Source organism: Tachypleus tridentatus, chromosome 9 (genome assembly GCF_004210375.1).
Source record: "Tachypleus tridentatus isolate NWPU-2018 chromosome 9, ASM421037v1, whole genome shotgun sequence".
NCBI classification, from domain to species: domain Eukaryota; kingdom Metazoa; phylum Arthropoda; class Merostomata; order Xiphosura; family Limulidae; genus Tachypleus; species Tachypleus tridentatus.
Window position 1 is genome coordinate 140,702,664 of NC_134833.1, and position 16,094 is coordinate 140,718,757.

Genomic DNA, 16,094 nt, shown 5'->3' on the forward strand with positions numbered 1-16,094 from the left:
TAACGTTATTACATATATTTCTCTTTAAAATAAAAAAAATATCCCTTTTGGGTTTCTTGTTTTGAAGAGTATATATTAATCTATCCTAATATGAAAATCCATCCATCCCAGGCACAATTTTAGTAACCTTTCTGTAAACTCTTTCCAACAATTCAATGTTCTTTCTAAGGTAAAGAGTCCAAGACTGAACACATCATTCCAAATGTGGTCTAACTAGTGAACCACACATTTCAATGTTAACCTCTTTAGACTTGTATTCAATATTTCTGTAGATTCAACCCACAATATCATGTTTGCTCTAATAACAGCAACAACACATTGCTTTGATGGCTTTAGAGACTGATCAACCATTACACAAAGATCACTTTCCTTCCTGACACTGTTATAGTTATTTCCATACAAATTATATTTATAATTTAAATTATGATAATCCACATGCATTATATTGCATTTATTATAATAAAACCCATGTGTGAACTATTTGCTTGACCGACTAAATGGTATAATTTCATGTGTACAGCAACAGTATCTACTCCAAAGCCAGCATTACCTAATATATTAACATCATCAGCAAATTTAAGTAATTTATTGACCATTCATTCATTTACATTATTATTGTAAATCATGAAAAGCAAAGGTACCAAGATTGATCCCTGAGATACCACATTTATGACATTAGTCCAGTTTGACTGAACTCCATTTACAACAACACTCTGCTTTCTTCTATCCAGCCACTCTTCTATCTAATTAGTTTACTTATCCTGCATACTTACAAATATAGTTTTGATGTTTCACCTTGTCAAATGCTTTCTGAAAATCCAGATACACCAAATCTACATCCTTACCCTCATCTATGTAAGCAGTAACCCTTTCAATGAATGTCAAAAGATTTGTAAGGCAAAATTTACCTATAGTGAAACCATGTTGACCATTCAGAAAAATTCTAAATTTTGTTCAAAGACTTTGCAAATCATATTTTATCAGACTTTACAAAACATTTCTTACAACTATTCTAAGACTAATAGACTTATAGTTAGTGGGACTATTTTTATCACCTTCCTTAAAAGCAGTGGTTACATTAGCTAACTTCCAAAACTTTGGCACCTGCTCACTCTTCAAGGACTTAAAGAAATAACAGCAAGTGACTCACATATCCAATTTTTAACCTCCTTCAAAACACTTGTGGTCCTGGAGACTTACCATTTTTTAAAGTTCCAATTTTTTTTCTTAACAAGCTCAGAATTAATGTGATAATTTTGTTATGTGTTGTATTTGTCTATCAACTGTTGAAGATAAGGAATACTATTTAAACATTCCTGAGTAATAACTGAATAAAGAAAAAAGAGGAGAATTTAATAACACAACTATCTCATAATCATCAATACAGGTCTTTGTCATCTTCAATAACCCTTAAAGTATGTAAATAAATCTTTACTGTTAATATTTACATTTTAAGCTAACCTTTTCTAATGCACCCATTTTGATGCCATAATTTCCAGTTTGACCAACTTTCTTGATCTTTTATCATGTTATAGATCTCATGTGTCATACAAGTCAATTTAAATTTAAGTTTGTGATGCTTTTTTTTCAAATTTTTATCTCATAAACTCTTTGTGAGTTAACTTGGTCTTTTACTTGTAACCACCCTTTTCTTTAAGAAATGAATATGTTTATCTTGTTATTTTGAATATTTAAAAATTAACTACATTTGATCAACATATCCAAACAACTCAACCACCTGATTCACAACAAATAATTAGTTTCACATGCATTCAAAATTTGTTTTTTTGAAACTTGTAACCTATTTGTCACTTATTGGGGAAGATTTTTTATTTAATTACAGTGTAAAAGTAAAGTGAATTATATCTTCATATCTTACAACTTTAAGTATCCTTTTAATTTAAGTTTACATTAACCTTTCAGGTCTCCTGAATGGACATTGGTCAGTGAAAATGAAAGAAAAGAATTAGGACTGACATTTGATCATGATGGAGAATTCTGGTAAGTAGTAAAGTTTTCTTGATTTTGTTTATGTATCTGCTTTTAAAGTATTTTGCACCATGAGTCGTTCAACGAGATTCATTTAAGATGCCCAGTTATATTAGCAGTTTCTGCTTCAGTTTCTTCTTAAAAGGTTGATCTCCAGACCTATTGCACTTTAAACAAGTGTTGTACCACCTCAGTGCTTCCTAGTAATGCAGTTTGTTTAAAATAAAAACCCAACCTACTGCATTCTTCTCTTATCAACAAGGCCTGTCTTCACCCCTTATCTCAGTGTCTTTGGATGGCTCAAAATTTGGCACCATTTTTTTCTTGTAATAATTTAATTTCGATTATTACATCCTAAGCTTGAATGTAAACCTGAGATATCTTACACATGCCAGGTGAGTGCCTACTAACTGGACTAAAGGATTAATCCTAGCATTTGTTAGTAAGGCACTTTTTCTTTTTTCCAGGATGTCATTCAAAGATTTTCTGATGAACTTCAACAGACTAGAAGTCTGTAATCTTAACCCTGATTCCCTGGATGATGAGCCTCTCACAAAAGTATCCAAAAAGAAGTGGAATATGCATGTTTTTGAGAGCAGTTGGATTCCAGGGTGTACTGCAGGAGGTTGTAGAAACTACCTGGGTTAGTTGGTGTAAAACCTTCACTTTGCATGTGCATGCATATTATGTAATGTTTTTAATGTATAATATTGCTCCTAATATCTTAACATTTGTACTGACTAACTTTTTCATAGTGTGAAACTTTAAGCCCTTTGCAACAATGCATTTTGGAATTTCAGGAACCAGAGAAAATTGGGAAATTTGATGGAATATAAAAAATTTATATTTAATTTATTTTTATGCATGTTACTAAAAAGGCTATTAAAAACTGTATATATCATTGGATTAAGTGTGAAAATCCCTTAACAAAAATATGCCCACATGGTCTGGAAATAAAAACATTTTATGTTCCAGTTACATACCCCCTATGGTAAACATGTTTTAAATACTTGACAAAAAAACAAAAAAGTGAAGTTATCATTGGTATTCTTGATAATAATTTGTGTTATCATAAATAATAAACATACATAAGATTAGCTTAAGAACAGAAGAATAACTCTGCGTATGCTCCTTTTTCTATCATATTAAATATTGTAATTCAGCATAAAATTATTGCTCAATTTATAGACACGTTTTGGATGAATCCTCAGTACCGAGTAACTATTGAGGATGTTGATGAGGATGATGATGATGACCTTTGTACTATGATAGTTGGACTTATGCAGAAATATCACAGATCTAAGCGAAAGCTAGGACAGGACTGTTTAACAATTGGCTTTGCTATTTACGCTGTAAGAAAGAACTATTTTTTTACTTAATGTTTTAATTTATATTTTCTTTTAACCTGTTCTATTTAACAGTGATCAATAAAACTATTTTAGTGACACCTTTCAGTAAGTTTGGAATTTCTTTGTCTTTAATTTTTTATACCAGTTTAGCCTTTATATAATTATTTAAATTTGGGAGAATTAGTTTCTTTTAAAACACCAAAGCATCAAAACTACTTAACCATTGTGCATTGTTTTGATTAACTTAAAAAATATTTATTGCTAACTTAGTATCTTTACATTTGTTTTATTAGCTAAATGACCCAGACAACTTGCCTAAACCATTGCCAAAAGAGTTCTTCAGATATAACGTTTCCAAAACCAAATCTTCCTTTATCAATTTGCGTGAAGTAAGCTGTAGATTTAAGCTTCCTCCAGGTTCCTATTGCATTATTCCATCAACCTTTGACCCTAAACAAAGAGGAGAGTTTGTCTTGAGAGTATTTACAGAAAAAGAAAACAAAATGAGGTAAAAAATATGTTTCACATTTAAAGAATTGGATAAAATGAAAAAAGTGTGGTCTTATCTTTCAAAGAAAGTAGTGTTTTTGTCATCATAAATTTAAAAGAAGTACTTTTATTTATTTAGGAAGTTTTATAGTAACAATAAATTTTAATGAATTTCTTTAGAAGTTAGGGAAATTTAAAACTAATTATATTGTCTAATGTTATTTCAGTGAATACGATGAAGACGTTGGGCTTAAAAATCCTGAAGAGGAAGTAAGTTTTTTTTATTATCATTTTAGAGATTATTTTGTATATCTTATTTAATCCAATATAATGTTTAAAAAGAAAAGCAGTAATGATAATAATATGCTGATTCTACTTGTAGTGTAATTTGTACACTTTGTTGGTATAGGGAGTAGTCTAAAATTGATTACACTGCTACTTTTAATACACATTGAAATTTATGTATTTTGTGATACATTTGCAAACCCATGTTTATTTTAATTAAGTAAATTGATTGAAAATAGGATAACATGTTTTATAAGACATCAAGTTGAGAATGAGCTTCTTTGTTGGGTATGTTTAATTGTTTGTGGAAAGGCCCATAGTTTTATTCATGATCATTACTAGATTGAATATCATAATAGCAGGGTAATGTTTATTTTAGGTATGTTGATAACACTTTGAACTTTGTATTGGTCCTTTAGCAGGCAGGAAATATTAAACTTAAAGGCCTCGACACAGAAGTTTAAATCTCTTCAACAAATCTAAACATGAGGCAGAAGAAATGCATTACATTTGTCAAGATGTTATATACACAATCTTCAATCATATCCTGAATGAATGTGAAAGATATTCTAATTTCTCTTGTTCTTGAAAATAAATAATGCTCTTCCTTTATGTTACTATTACTAATATGCAACTTCTTAATTTATTAATACAGAATACAGATGGTCGAATAAAGTATACTCAAACAATTTTGAATATGCAAACTAGCATACCTCATGACAACCACAGCTGATATAAAGTTGTGATGAAATGATGTATAAGAACTACATCTGATACTGTTTGATGTTTCATAGGTATTGTGATGGCATCATGGATATACTGATTTTGGGAATGGGATATAAAATTGTATTTTAATGCAAAATATTTAATCATTCACATCCTAAAATTGTATTCAGATCAAGGATTTATAAATTTCAAAAACTTGAATATCCTTTGAGAAACAAAGAAATATGGATCAAATTGGGGTATCATGACTACACAGAAGGAATCCTGCAACAAGTGGTTCCTCAACTGTGGTAAGCAAAGTGAAACATCTTGTCATAGTTGAGTATCCACAAACTCAAAGGTCAGTGAAAAAGCCATCTACCTGGAAAAATACAGATAATGAAAATGGATCTCTGATTCTAAACAAAGTCAAGGCATGGGTTCACCAAGATATGATTTTCAATCATACCTTTCATCAAATCAATGCATACTTGAAAAAAGCTATAAAAATAAAACAGGTATTCATGTCATTCCATACAAAGACATGCTGAGCAAGTTGACAGACACAGAGAATACAGATTTGTTGAAATTAGTGCTATGATGACATTTTCCATATATTACTAGATTTAGTATGGAATGTCTTCAGAGAGGGTTGGTGTGCTTTAAACATCACAGTCTTAGAGCAGAGTCTCTTGCAATAGAAAACATGCTAAAGAGTTATTGTTCACATATGTGACTATCAGATGGAGCATAACTGGACATGGTGAAGCTCCATTAAAAGAAAGAAAAAAGTACTCAACCTTTACGGAGGAAGAGATGGAAGTTTTTGAGCAACTTTTATAAATATTGGGTATTTCCATTTTTTAAACTTAGAAGTTATATAGTCTTAGTTCAGTCAGTTCATACTTTAAAGTTTTTAATTCCAGTTATTTTGGGTGGCATAAGTCAATTATGATTGCCAGAATTAACATCTTTGTAGTTATGTATGTCTATAAACAAGTTAAATCCTTTATTGAAATTTGATGAATAAATAATTAGCTAGTAATGAAAAGAGAGGTTTCAACATTAAGTAATGTGAAAGGATATATATATATGTGAAAAATGAGGATAGTTTATTTCTAAAAATGTATCACCAGAATTATGGAGGAGGGCACACATGACTTAAATATTGTAACAAATTTGGTATTTTCTCTATTGTGTTATACTTGAAATTCCTTTATTATTATAGTACATGGTCTAATTACTTTTAATGTGTTTCTTATACTTATCATTGTGAAATAGATAAGCATTTGATGAGTAAAACTTTTGAACTGCACATTTCCTTGGTAACTGTTTCTAAATGTTTGTTGTTTTTTTTATACTGTATTTTCTCCAGCAACAGAATCCAATTGACCCCTCAGTCAAGTCGGCACCTGTAAGCTTGCACTATCCTCTCACATTTCTAATTATCATAGTAAATTTCATAACCCCATTTGCTTTATTTACTCTTATTTTATAAAAATGCTGCACTATTTTTTTTTCTCTCTCAAATAACTAAAAATTTTGTTTCAATATTTCATGCCATTATCACTGGTTTTTGGCAACTTTATGTAGAAAATGAACTTCTATGAATTCATGGATTAACCCCTTTTTGATTCTCTTCTGTTTTATTGTTTGGATTTTCCTTCATAAATGTACTTTCCAATAGCATTTTGTTAACTAGTTTACTGATTAGTTTTTATTCAAATCACCTTTCAAATGAAGTATGTACTTTGTTAATTAGAATTGGGTAAATGTCTACTGTCTGGTTTATGTCACTCATTGTTTTTACTGTATTCATTGTTAAATAAGTCACACCTTCAAGTTCATAATATATAAACTTTCTTCAGTGTTATAAAAATATCATATATTTTCTGATGCCTTGAGAATTATGCTTCCATAACCATGCCTCTATTCACTTTGCAAGTGTTACAGTAACAGTCTGTTACTGCAGTTTTTCAAAGTTCATGATAACTATAATGTTAAAAATACTTTATTAAAATTGGTTTGTGAACTGTAACTTTCAAGAACTTAATATCTGTCAGTTATCAGGGCTCAGTTTATTTTAACTGTATGTTTAATTTTGTCTTTGTAAATCTGTATAACTTCATTATTTATTAAAGGTTTTTACTTTTTTAATGTAATTTTTATTAGTTAACAGCTAAAATTGCTAGAAATCCATATTAGAACCAAACAAGGTACCTGATTACTTTGAAGCTTAGTGAGGTTCATTAGAAGCCATACTAGGTTGCATTTTCTGTCTAATATTTACATTATATAGATTGCTGTATTCTGTATTCCAAAATACTTGACTGTACATAGTATATTTTCTTGTAGTGTGCATGTTTGTGGTGCTTGAAATAAGTGAGAATGGAAAGGAATGCCACTCTTATTAAACATCAGTTCAGTCCTCCATGTTAAAAAAATCATGCACATATAGGAATGCTTCTAGGGAGAGAGACTTTACTTATTGACTTTGCTTCACTGAAGGTAGAATGTGCAGCTACTGTTAATCTTCCCTTGCATGATATTATCTTCATTAGCCATTGATCAAAGTTGTTTTTAGCTTGCTTTTAATGTTTGTTTTATTGTTAAATCTTAACGTTGAACTAACTGGTAACTGATCAATAAGGTAAATTCATGGTATCTACTCTTCATTAATTATACTTATGGACTTCCCTTGTTAAGTAGTTACAGTTGAAGCAATTTCAACTTCTGAGTGCTTCAAATGCTCTCACTGATCTGGTGAGATTCTACAGTTCTCAAACTACTTCATGTGGCCACGTTAATGTAGGAAACTCTAAAAGAAGTTTTTCTCATTTACTCTCTGATTATAATTCCTTCATTTGTTCAGATTTAATTGTTATCATAACGAACTTGTGCTGGAGTTACTTTGTATTATAAATTTCTTATTCATAATCTAGTACATGATAACAAAACCTAAACCATTTTAAACTATGGTTCTATTACCAGAAAAAGCAATAAGGTTAAAGTATGATTGTTTAATTAAAAGCCTCCATGATGGTTAATTAGATTACTTAATTAAATAATGTAGTTGTGAATAAGCCATATTAATATACAAATTGAAAATTGTGTTACATTTATATATTGTACAGTTAATGATTTTTTGTAACTTTATTTAACTACAGAAAACTGTTACAGGTGCAAGTTGAACAGAATGAAGTGGAAAAAAACAAGGAACAACAAGTAAAAGATTTCTTTGCGAGTGTCTCAGGTTCAGATCTAGAAGTTGATTGCTACGAACTTCAAACAATCCTTTCCTTTGCTTTAAGACAAGGTTGATTTTTTAGAAATTTTCCCATGTTTATAAGCCTATTCAAAACAGAATAAAAACATTTTAAATTATAACAACGTATTATTAGATTTAAAAGTAATGTTTAAGATAAATTTTTTTGTCTTAAATTATGTCCCTAATTCTCACAAAGTATAGTTTTTCAATACTGAAATGTATTTACAATAGGTACTTACCTCCTCTTACAAGATTAGCTATTCTCATTCCGTGCTGCTCTCTGTTATTAGAGTTGCATTATTCCAACATATCATGCATTACTTCCACACCAACAGGGTCATGACATTTTCATATGATGCACGTCATTCCCTCCACACTCCTTTACCAAACTGTCACTTCAAAGTTTGGCAAAAGATGATAGAAATGTGGGGAGGAAGAGCAGGAAGTGTGGCAGGAGGTAAATACCTATTGGAAAAAACATTTTCAATATCGGAAAACTATAACTTCTAATACAGTACTTACACCTCCTGATACAAGATTAGTTAGAATTCCACAGTGCTAAGGAGGAGGGAACAACAAAAGTATCCCATGGAATCATCAAAAGGATATTCCTGGAAATTATAGATTCAGATCCAAAGATCAGAAGAGGGAACCACACCACTTCTGAGACAGTTATACTCTTTGCTCAACTGTGGAATGTGCAAGATATAAGGGTAGAAAATGAAAGGACCACATCCAAGTGTGACATAATGCAGCTAAAAAGTGATTCTGACCATGGAAATATACTGTAACTCAATCCCACAATGAGAAAGGCGGGTAAACGAGTATACGCTCCTATGTGTAGAATGGCTAGGACACAGTGGACTGTACTCCGTTAAGTCAACTACATCCAAAACTTGCCTACAGGATACCAACATCTGCATGAAGTTAAGATGAGAACTTTTTACCATCTTCACCCAAAACCCAAGATCCCAGAGGCTTGAAAACTACTTCAATTCCTGGATATAACACAAGAATTATCTATGAGCATTAATCTGGGAACTTGACATCAGTATCAAAAGTATGTATATCACATGTAATCAACTTCCCCCAACCGTGAAACAGGCTGGGACCATTCAAATGGCAATAATATCCCCATAAGAATAAAAACAATGGATAGCCAAAGACAGAACCAGAACAATCCCACATACTACCACTGTGACCCACAACACCAACAGAGGATCCTTGGCAAGGTTCCATCAGTCATGAAGTCACCACTGAAGGAATGTCATATGAGTACAGCTGAGGAGGATCAATGATGTTATTGATGACTACATGATCAAAAGTGATAAAACCCCACAAGCCCAACTAAGCCAATAAGACATGACAAACCAAAAGTTCCATTGAAAAAGTTTTAAAAGAGAAGGCTAGGCCCAACTGGTATGAGTGTTGAAAAGAACAAACAAATAGCAAATAGATGAGGTATTGAGTGGGTCTGAGGAAGGACTTCTCCAGTTTGATCAACCAGCCAACCTGAGACATCACAGAAAGGAGCTGCTGTATATGATTGACCAATTCCAGTTCATAATGAGCCAGTAACCAGTCATTCACATAATGACATTTGAGCCTCTGAGCATGGATATATTGAGCAAAACTACTTTGCAAAATACATAAGGTGCCGAAGCAAGTCAGAAGGTGGAGTCCAAAATTGATAAACCAGCCTGAGATGGACCAACCAAAGATAAGTGTTTGAAACATCAATTTTGGTCATCCACAGCGTTGGAGAAAATGCCCTTCTCAGGGTCAGAAAAGACCCCATAGTGAACTAGGGTAGTGAAGAAAAGCATTTGAGGCAAGAATTACTGGCTACCAATCCTCAATATTTTTGGAGACAGCAAAAAAAGCTAGGAATAAAAACCCCAGGAAGGATGGAGAATAGGTTCGATGGCTTGCTGCAAGAACAATTCCCGAACCCCTTCTGACAAATGCTGGCTGATCATGGAATTATGAGAAGGAGGGAAGAAAACAGGGTAAGGAGAAACTGGACAGCAAATTTTTTTGACAGAACCTGAAGCATCCATTAATCACCAATGCAAGAATGTCATAAATGAAGAAATTTGAATAGCTGAACTTCCACCAGACCCAAATTCACTGGTAATAATAGCAACAGGGGTCTGTTGTCAAGGAAAATGATGTGAAGAAGTACTTCTAGTAGAAGGGATGTGTAAGTGCTAGGAAGAGAGAGGATGGGAAATGGTAATTTGTGGCATATGAGGCTCTGACTGAGACAAAGGACTACAATGTTCGTAAGGGTGGACTGTTGTTGGACCAGTGTCGCCTGAGATTCTTGAGTATCTGGGTCTGGATCTAAAACATAATGCTTCAGAAATGGAGCTATACATAAATCATTAAGATATATTGAGGGTGAAAGGAACTAAGCCAGCATGGCATCACAACCTATAAGGTCCCAGTAACAAAGAAAAACACATATGTAATGTCAAAGCCAAAGACCATATGTGGGCTAAAGTGGAGAAGGGCAATGATTTCTGTGGAGAATTGCAGATAGAGGTATATGGAAGATACCATAATAGATTGGTAAGGGTAAGATGCAAGCAAGAATATTGGGTATGGGTAAGACTGACAGATGATTTGAAAACTGCCCCTCAAAAAAGCAGTAAGGTCTAACAACTGCTGGTCTAAAAATGGCTATTCAACATAATGATAGGAAAGTACAAGCTAACTGGCACTCTCTGGAGGGCATGCCATGCTAATCACCTCACTTAATAGCTAGTATTTCTATATCTATTATATTAATTTAAATTCTGTTGCTACTCCTTTATTTTATTTCTTTGTGTGAGATTGGCAAATGGAGGTTAAGATTGACAGACGGTGCATTCCCACCACAGTGTGGGTCCTACTTCCACAGTCACATCCAAAACCTAGGGTACATTATAAATCCCACATTATAGCTTATACCCTGAAATCCTTTCAATTAATGTAGTATTTTTTAGTTTTTAATTTATTTTTGTTTTGGCTTGTTTTTGGTTATAACAAATTAATATTTACACATCTGATGGAAGTCAACACATATGAGAATGTTTTACATCAGTTTATGGTACTGTTTTGAAGTATTCATTCTGGCCTATTCTGCAGCATATCTTTGAAATAAAAATCTACTCACAATATGAGAAAGCACCTCTACAAATACACTTCAATACATAGAATACATCATATTAATTTGCTGAAACAGCAGTGATTTGTTGCTTTTTTTTAAAGACAGGGTTTATAAAAGCATTATTTTATAATCTTGAAAAAATGTAGTAGATATTCAGATTATAATCTGACAACATTCTTTATTTTTCAGAATTTGACATTGATGAGATCTCACTGGATGTTTGCCGTAGCATTATTGCCATGATGGATGTATCCTTAAATAATGTGGTATTTATTGTGATCAAGTACCATTAGTCTCTGTAGTTAATAACTCCTAGAAAATATTTCAGACAGTCGTTTATCACTACATTATCAATAAAGAAGAACGAAGAAGAGAGGTATTTATTCTGGTATTTTAAAAATGATTGTTTGTAATATCCTTTCACTTACAGTTTAGTTATAACTTTATAAAAAGGCTATCATATAAATTCAGTGTTATACATATGATATTTAATTTGTTTGTATTAGCCAGGTTATTCACTAAAAGTTTCAATAGCTAAACCAACCTCTTTTATCACAGTTCTTACATATATTACTAAGTATTAAATGATGACAATTTCTCTGTTATGAAAGTTTCACCATAGACACAATACGTGAGTTTACTGGTTGTAAAAGTAGCAACCTTTGAGCTATCTTATCCAATGCACTCTCTATGTGATAAAGTTTAATCATAAATGAAATAGGTGTCAGTTTACAACTTGTAACAGTTGTTAGCTTTGAGTTATTATCTTATCCATTGCGTACCCTGTGTGCATGAAGATTTCACCACAGATACAAAATATGATGGTTTATGAACTGTAACAGTTTCTTGGTAGGAATGTTTAATGTAATTAAAAAATGGAGGGAAATCTAACAAAACTAGTACTTGTATTAAACAGAATACATAAGTCAAGGATTATTGATCATAGAAGTGACATTAAAATCAATGTTTGTCAACGACTTTAATTGCGTCTTTAAGCACTATAAAGAAATCTTTGCTGTGCTGAAACCTTTAGAATGTTTAGATGAGTTAAACTAAAATCTCCTTTTTTATGTTAAAGTTTGTTGTATTAGTCATTAATTCTCCAGGTTTAACATTTATAACAAAATGAAAAATATGTTTTACTTCAGTAATCATAATTATTGCTTTTTTTCAGTCATTCCTAACCGATGATATTAGATAAAGAGGGACTGTCACTGGTATAAAACACATTAATATTAAATCTTTAACTCTGTGATCAGATTGATCGATCAGGAAAACTCAAGCTGGAAGAATTTCTTAAACTCTGGGTAGACGTTAGGATGTGGAAGGTGTGAAAGCTTTCTGTACAGTATACTTTAATGTATGGAACAGAAGAGAATAATTCTGCCACACTGTTAATATATTATAATGTGTCAAGCATATAACAATGATCATTAATAACACATCAAATAAGCCAGTCTTATATCGTTGACCTTAGGAACTGACCTTGAAACTGCTACTTCATTTGAAAGAATTGAAAACACAATGATTTCCTGGATATGTAACAGAATTACTTGATTGTAACTCGAAGTAGGTTTCTTGTGACATAACCTCGCATCATGTACGTACTTCGACACTTGTTCCTTAACTGAGAAACTTTACAATATCTCATTATGCAGGTAGTACATCAATATCTAGGCCTTATATTTTTCTAATCATGAATTTTCACAATCAACATAAAGTGATTTCTCTTTAATTACAAATAAATGTTTTTATCAAGTTTGTTTTAATGTAAGTTGTCTTTCCAGAATGTGTTCAAAAAGTATGATCGTGATGATTCAGGATTTCTCAATACTATGGAGCTTAGAATGGCTTTGAACTCAGCAGGTGAGAACAGAGTTCACAACAAGCACTTGGCATTTTTCAGTTGCTAAGTTCTTCAAAAGGATATGAAAAGTAATTGTTAAATATACACAACTCTTTCAATTTAAGTTCAATGTTAATGTTACAATTTAGATAGTTTATATAGCTTGCATGTTAAAATTAGCTATTTTTAGAAGCAATAGCTTATCACAAGCATGTTTGCATGACTCTTTACAAATCGTATGTTGCATAATTCAGTAGTTGCAAAGTGGCAATTGTTATATTATTGTGTCATGTTATTAGAACCTTTTTTCTCCATGTTTCAATTAAGTGTTATTGCACCATAATATCTAGTGATATGTGGGGAACATTCCAGACCTCTGTCGAGGTATAAATGCACATTGAAAATTTGGTTTGGTAAAAGATGCATCTGGACCCTTTGACTGTGAATTTAGTTATAAAAAAGTCTATATTGGTGATATTTAAAGTGAAATTATCACAGATTGTATTGTAATAACAGAGGAGGAAGAATAACTCTTGGCAAATTGTGATATAACATAAATGAACCAGCCTATGTGGACTTTGATGAGAGAGACAATTATTTAAAGCTGTGGATAAAACTGTGATAACCAGCAGTGTAACCAACATTTATATATATGTTTGACTTGTTTTAATATATATTTTAAAACAAGTTGACTCTATATTGTTTGTTTATTGTTGAATTTTTTCACTAACAGGTCACTGTAAAGGATCCTGCCCATACGTAAAAACCAGACAGTAAATATCATCCTGTCAAAAGATACTTTATATGATTACAGAAATTCTCAGAGTTCTAACTTATTTTACTTTTATACAGTCTTTAATACTATTTTTAGGCAAACAAGCAATTGTAGAAGGTTAAGTTTTGTATTTTATTATTTTTATAAAAACAGTGCATTGACAGACTTAAATCATTATCAACATCTTGTAGTTAACCGATTGCTACAAAACATGCTTATATAAACACAATTCTTCTACTGCAGTATGTACAGAAAGAAGGAAACATCCTTTGAAAGTTTTATAAGATTTTACAAGCAAGCTAAACATTTACTGCTTAATAATGAATTATATCCCTTTTTAAAAGAAGTTAGGTTTTTTACATATAAAACTTGTTATATTTATATTTCATTAATTATCAATGAAGGTTAGAGCACAGAACCTTAGTGGGATAGTTAGTAGACCAATAAAATATTTATAACATCTGATTTAACTGTTGTGTTAATGTTTCTCAGGTTCTTATTTTGCATTTTATAATCTTAAGTACAATTAGCAAAAAACTGACATTTCTACTTTACAGTGTAAAAGTAATATGAAAATTTAATAATTACATACAGTTTTAAGTGATTTTTACTGATAAAAAAGGTCAGTCTAATTACGAGATAATGAAAAGCTTGGATATTTTTCACTATAACAGGGTATCGAGTTAACAGTAATATCTTACGAACATTGGTCTTAAGATATGGGAAGAAAGAGCAGATGGGTTTCGAAGACTTTCTGATGTGCACTATAAAATTAAAGGGTATGATAGGTAAGAATGTCTTAGATTTATTCACTTTTTAAAGAAAAATTTATTTCTATAATTATACATTCTATTTATCTATAAAAAGCTTAGAAGTAAACATGAGTAATAATCGAAATAACTGACATATTAACCTTTTCTTCCATCTCTTGATAGAATATCTACAGGTAACATTTGTAGAAAGTGACCAACATAAAAATTTAGAGCACTGTCTGATATTTGCTTTTATTTCTGTATATTGTACTAATTTTTTGCATCACTTTCAGGCTACAAATTTCTCAGCAATCAAGTAAAGAATCAGTTAGATACTTTGTATCTTAAAAAGAAGTTTAGTGTATTGTTATATTCATGAAACATTTGTATTTTAATTCTTAACTATTTATTATTAAGAATTATTCTGCATAAATAGTGTTTTTATGACAACTTATTTTCAAATTAAAATGTTATAACAGATGTGAACAATTTATGATAAAACCAAACCTTTTATTGTTATAACTTTGGGTTTACCACAAGAAGATATTTTTAAAAAATATATAATACAATATTTTAAAAGTTTTATATAGAAAGCTGTATTCTTTGTAAAATGTTATGAAGGAAATGGACCACATAAATGTAACCTAAATGCAACATATATTTTGGCCAACATGAAATATCGATCTTGGAAGAAGCAATTACCAGTTACTCTTAAATCCATGTCATAATATTAAGTTTGTCTCAGTTTGAGTTAACGCAATATTTCAGTGTATGTTTTACATCCTTTTTTTTTATCAGTATCTTATTCATTTTTCTATATTTTGTTTTGGTTTTGCACAGAAACCTTTCTTGAAAAGGATCCACGAAAAACAGGCCACGTTAACTTTACATTAGAGGAAGTAAGTATAACTGAAAAATATTACAGATTTCAGCTTGGAAAGATAAGTAATCACGTGCATGTACACATATCGTAACTCTGTGATAATTTTATATTTCTTTGTGAATTTATTCACAAACTCTGTAATCAAAATTAAATATTCAATGTGAAAACAAAGACTGCCAAGATTGGCACCTACCTTAGAGGTGATAAGCCTCAAAACAATGTTTAAGAAAGATCAGTTATTAGTTTGCTGGTTGAAAATTTAACTATAATAAGAGCACTGTACAAATGCTGAAATTTGAAATAGAGAGAAGCAAAAATTAAATTCTCAGTTATATTCGAACATAGATATGATACAAATGTACGTAATTTCTAAGTCATCAAGGAAGTACTAAATCATATGTAATCTTAGTTCATTATACGTTATTTTAGTTTTATGTTATGTATTTAAGGGTTAATGTATAAAAGTTAAATTCAGGACAATTGAAATTTACTGTTAGGTATTTTATTGTGTAGATATCTTCCAATACAAAATTGTTTTTATCTTTTTAAAAATGTTTTATTTACATGCACTGTAAATATTTTTTATCATTATACTCTTA

At 31.0% G+C, this 16,094-nt stretch overlaps 1 protein-coding gene across 4 annotated transcripts in view; it reads left to right on the forward strand.

Moving 5' to 3' along the window:
- LOC143226525 (calpain-B-like) overlaps positions 1–16,094 on the forward strand; it is a 65,295-nt gene that overhangs the window by 45,569 nt on the left and 3,632 nt on the right. For 2 of the 4 annotated variants that reach the window (XM_076457573.1, XM_076457574.1), the window contains exons 8-19: positions 1,924–2,001; positions 2,457–2,632; positions 3,178–3,341; positions 3,632–3,846; positions 4,055–4,097; positions 6,193–6,231; positions 7,998–8,133; positions 11,429–11,487; positions 12,499–12,567; positions 13,027–13,105; positions 14,535–14,648; positions 15,453–15,511. In XM_076457573.1, the coding sequence (XP_076313688.1) occupies positions 1,924–2,001; positions 2,457–2,632; positions 3,178–3,341; positions 3,632–3,846; positions 4,055–4,097; positions 6,193–6,231; positions 7,998–8,133; positions 11,429–11,487; positions 12,499–12,567; positions 13,027–13,105; positions 14,535–14,648; positions 15,453–15,511 (1,231 nt within the window). The remainder of the gene's footprint in view (positions 1–1,923; positions 2,002–2,456; positions 2,633–3,177; positions 3,342–3,631; positions 3,847–4,054; positions 4,098–6,192; positions 6,232–7,997; positions 8,134–11,428; positions 11,488–12,498; positions 12,568–13,026; positions 13,106–14,534; positions 14,649–15,452; positions 15,512–16,094) is intronic. The other 2 variants (XM_076457575.1, XM_076457576.1) reach the window with 1 other exon arrangement.